Source organism: Cotesia typhae, unplaced genomic scaffold, assembly GCF_013202065.1.
Source record: "Cotesia typhae breed Kobodo isofemale line unplaced genomic scaffold, CoteBio_Ctyphae contig_159, whole genome shotgun sequence".
NCBI lineage: Eukaryota > Metazoa > Arthropoda > Insecta > Hymenoptera > Braconidae > Cotesia > Cotesia typhae.
This window is the reverse complement of record NW_027423722.1, coordinates 24,676-26,452: the sequence shown is the minus strand read 5'-3', so window position 1 is coordinate 26,452 and position 1,777 is coordinate 24,676. Positions and strand designations below refer to the sequence as shown.

Sequence of the window (1,777 nt, the reverse complement as noted above, 5' to 3'; positions counted from 1 at the left end):
TTAATTAACAATCTGATCAGTTTTATTAACAATAAAAATTTAACAAACTTAACAAATTTAAGCGCTCACACACAAACTTATAATCTAACGAAGCGGAGAATAACTGCGAAATAAACGTTATTTACAAACGAACATCCAATTGACGATACGATGACTAGACGGTAGGGTGTCCCTTATATGGCAAAAAAATTTTTTTAGAATTTCGAAACGCATACCCTCCAATTTTTTTATAAATGCTAAAATGTACTTAAATATGAAATTTCATATCTGTAGCATGATTGCAACCCGTGCCGACCGAGCTCTAAAGTTTAATAAAAAACGGTGTTTTGGTCTGATATTTTGGTTTGATCCAAAACTAATTAAAATGCAACAAATAAAGTAAATATGAGTAAAACTAAAAAAATATCAATACAAACTTTTATTTAAATACAAATTATAATAATAATTAATTAGGGTAACTTCTCTTTAGTGTAGTTTTTTTACAGTCTGGATACAGATTTCTATGTTCCTGAACACAACGCAACAAAAACTGTTTTTGATCTTCTTCAGCCGTGATAAGACCATTAAAATCTTGCATTAATTTAACAGCTCTTTCAGCAGTGTCATTTTCGACCTTCAAACGACTTAATCGCCTTCTAGCTTCCAAAAAAGCAAGATTGTCACCCCACGAAGATACGTCTTCCCGAAGAAAACTGTCGTCGATCTGTAGTCGAGATAGAAATCGTTTGCTTCTTTGAGTCACAAAATCATCCAGCGTCATATCTGAAATAAAGAAAAAACCATTAAAATAAGCAAAAACTAAACCACAAAACTTTAAAAAAGAAACATGAAAATATTAAGTACTTACCAAACAAATTTTGCGTAATATCTTCCTTCGATGGGACATAGCGTTTAGAGGAATCTGAACTTTCGTCTCTGTTTAAATTATTAATCATTTTTGTCTTGGTTTTGGTATCAACTTCTTCATCAAAGAGTGATAACATGACTGTTCCTTCACACAAATACCATAAATGATGAATAAACTTGCTTATGGATGCCTTGGAACTTGTCGCGTCTACTTTTTCATATTCTTTTAGAGCTTTCAAAAAGGACAAGTCTTGGTTAGGTGCTTAACTGCCATTGTACATTCGAGCCAAGGTTTGGTATACAAGGTGACGATAAATAAACAAACATCTTGTAGAGCATTTTTGTCCTTTGCAGTAATTTTAAGTTGCAATTGAAGCAAACATATTTTTATAGAATAGATTGCTCTCGCCATCCATCGCGCTTGATGCAAAGCTCCGGGGGGCCTGAGTTTTAGTTTATTCTCTGTGTCTCCTCCTAAGAACACAACGCATAGTTCAACCAATTCGCGGTAATCGTCTCTAACAAAAGATTTTTCCAGTTCAGTCTTATAAAAAGTTAACAAAGATGTAATGTTTGTCTTAGCAATATGTGCTTCAACGAAATTTAGAGGTGACTCAATGTTATCAGTGTTAATATTTTTCCACATATATCTTAACTTTTTGAAAATTGGAATATCTGGGCTACTTGTAATATGTTTTACCTTTGTTTCAAAAACAGCTTTAAGGACCAACTCATAAACATGATGACGACAAGCAAAAAGCAGCAATTCCCTTTCTAAAGTCTGCTCCAAAATAGCACAAGCTCCACTGAAGCGGCCAGTATTGGAAGCTGTTGTATCGCAGCACATTATCTGTACTTTGTCATGGAGGGTCCAGTCAAAGAGAGCAGTTGAAATGGCTTTAGCTTGATGTTTTCCAGAAGAACTCTCTAA

At 33.8% G+C, this 1,777-nt stretch overlaps 1 protein-coding gene across 1 annotated transcript; it reads right to left on the bottom strand.

Moving 5' to 3' along the window:
• Window positions 1-483: 483 nt before the first annotated feature.
• On the bottom strand, window positions 484-983 carry LOC141537816 (uncharacterized; the record flags this gene model as incomplete). The annotated part of the gene is made up of 2 exons (XM_074258994.1): window positions 848-983; window positions 484-762 (listed from the first exon to the last, which is right to left on the bottom strand). Coding segments are annotated over exons 1-2 (415 nt in total), but the record flags the coding sequence as incomplete, so codon positions are not given.
• Window positions 984-1,777: the final 794 nt, after the last annotated feature.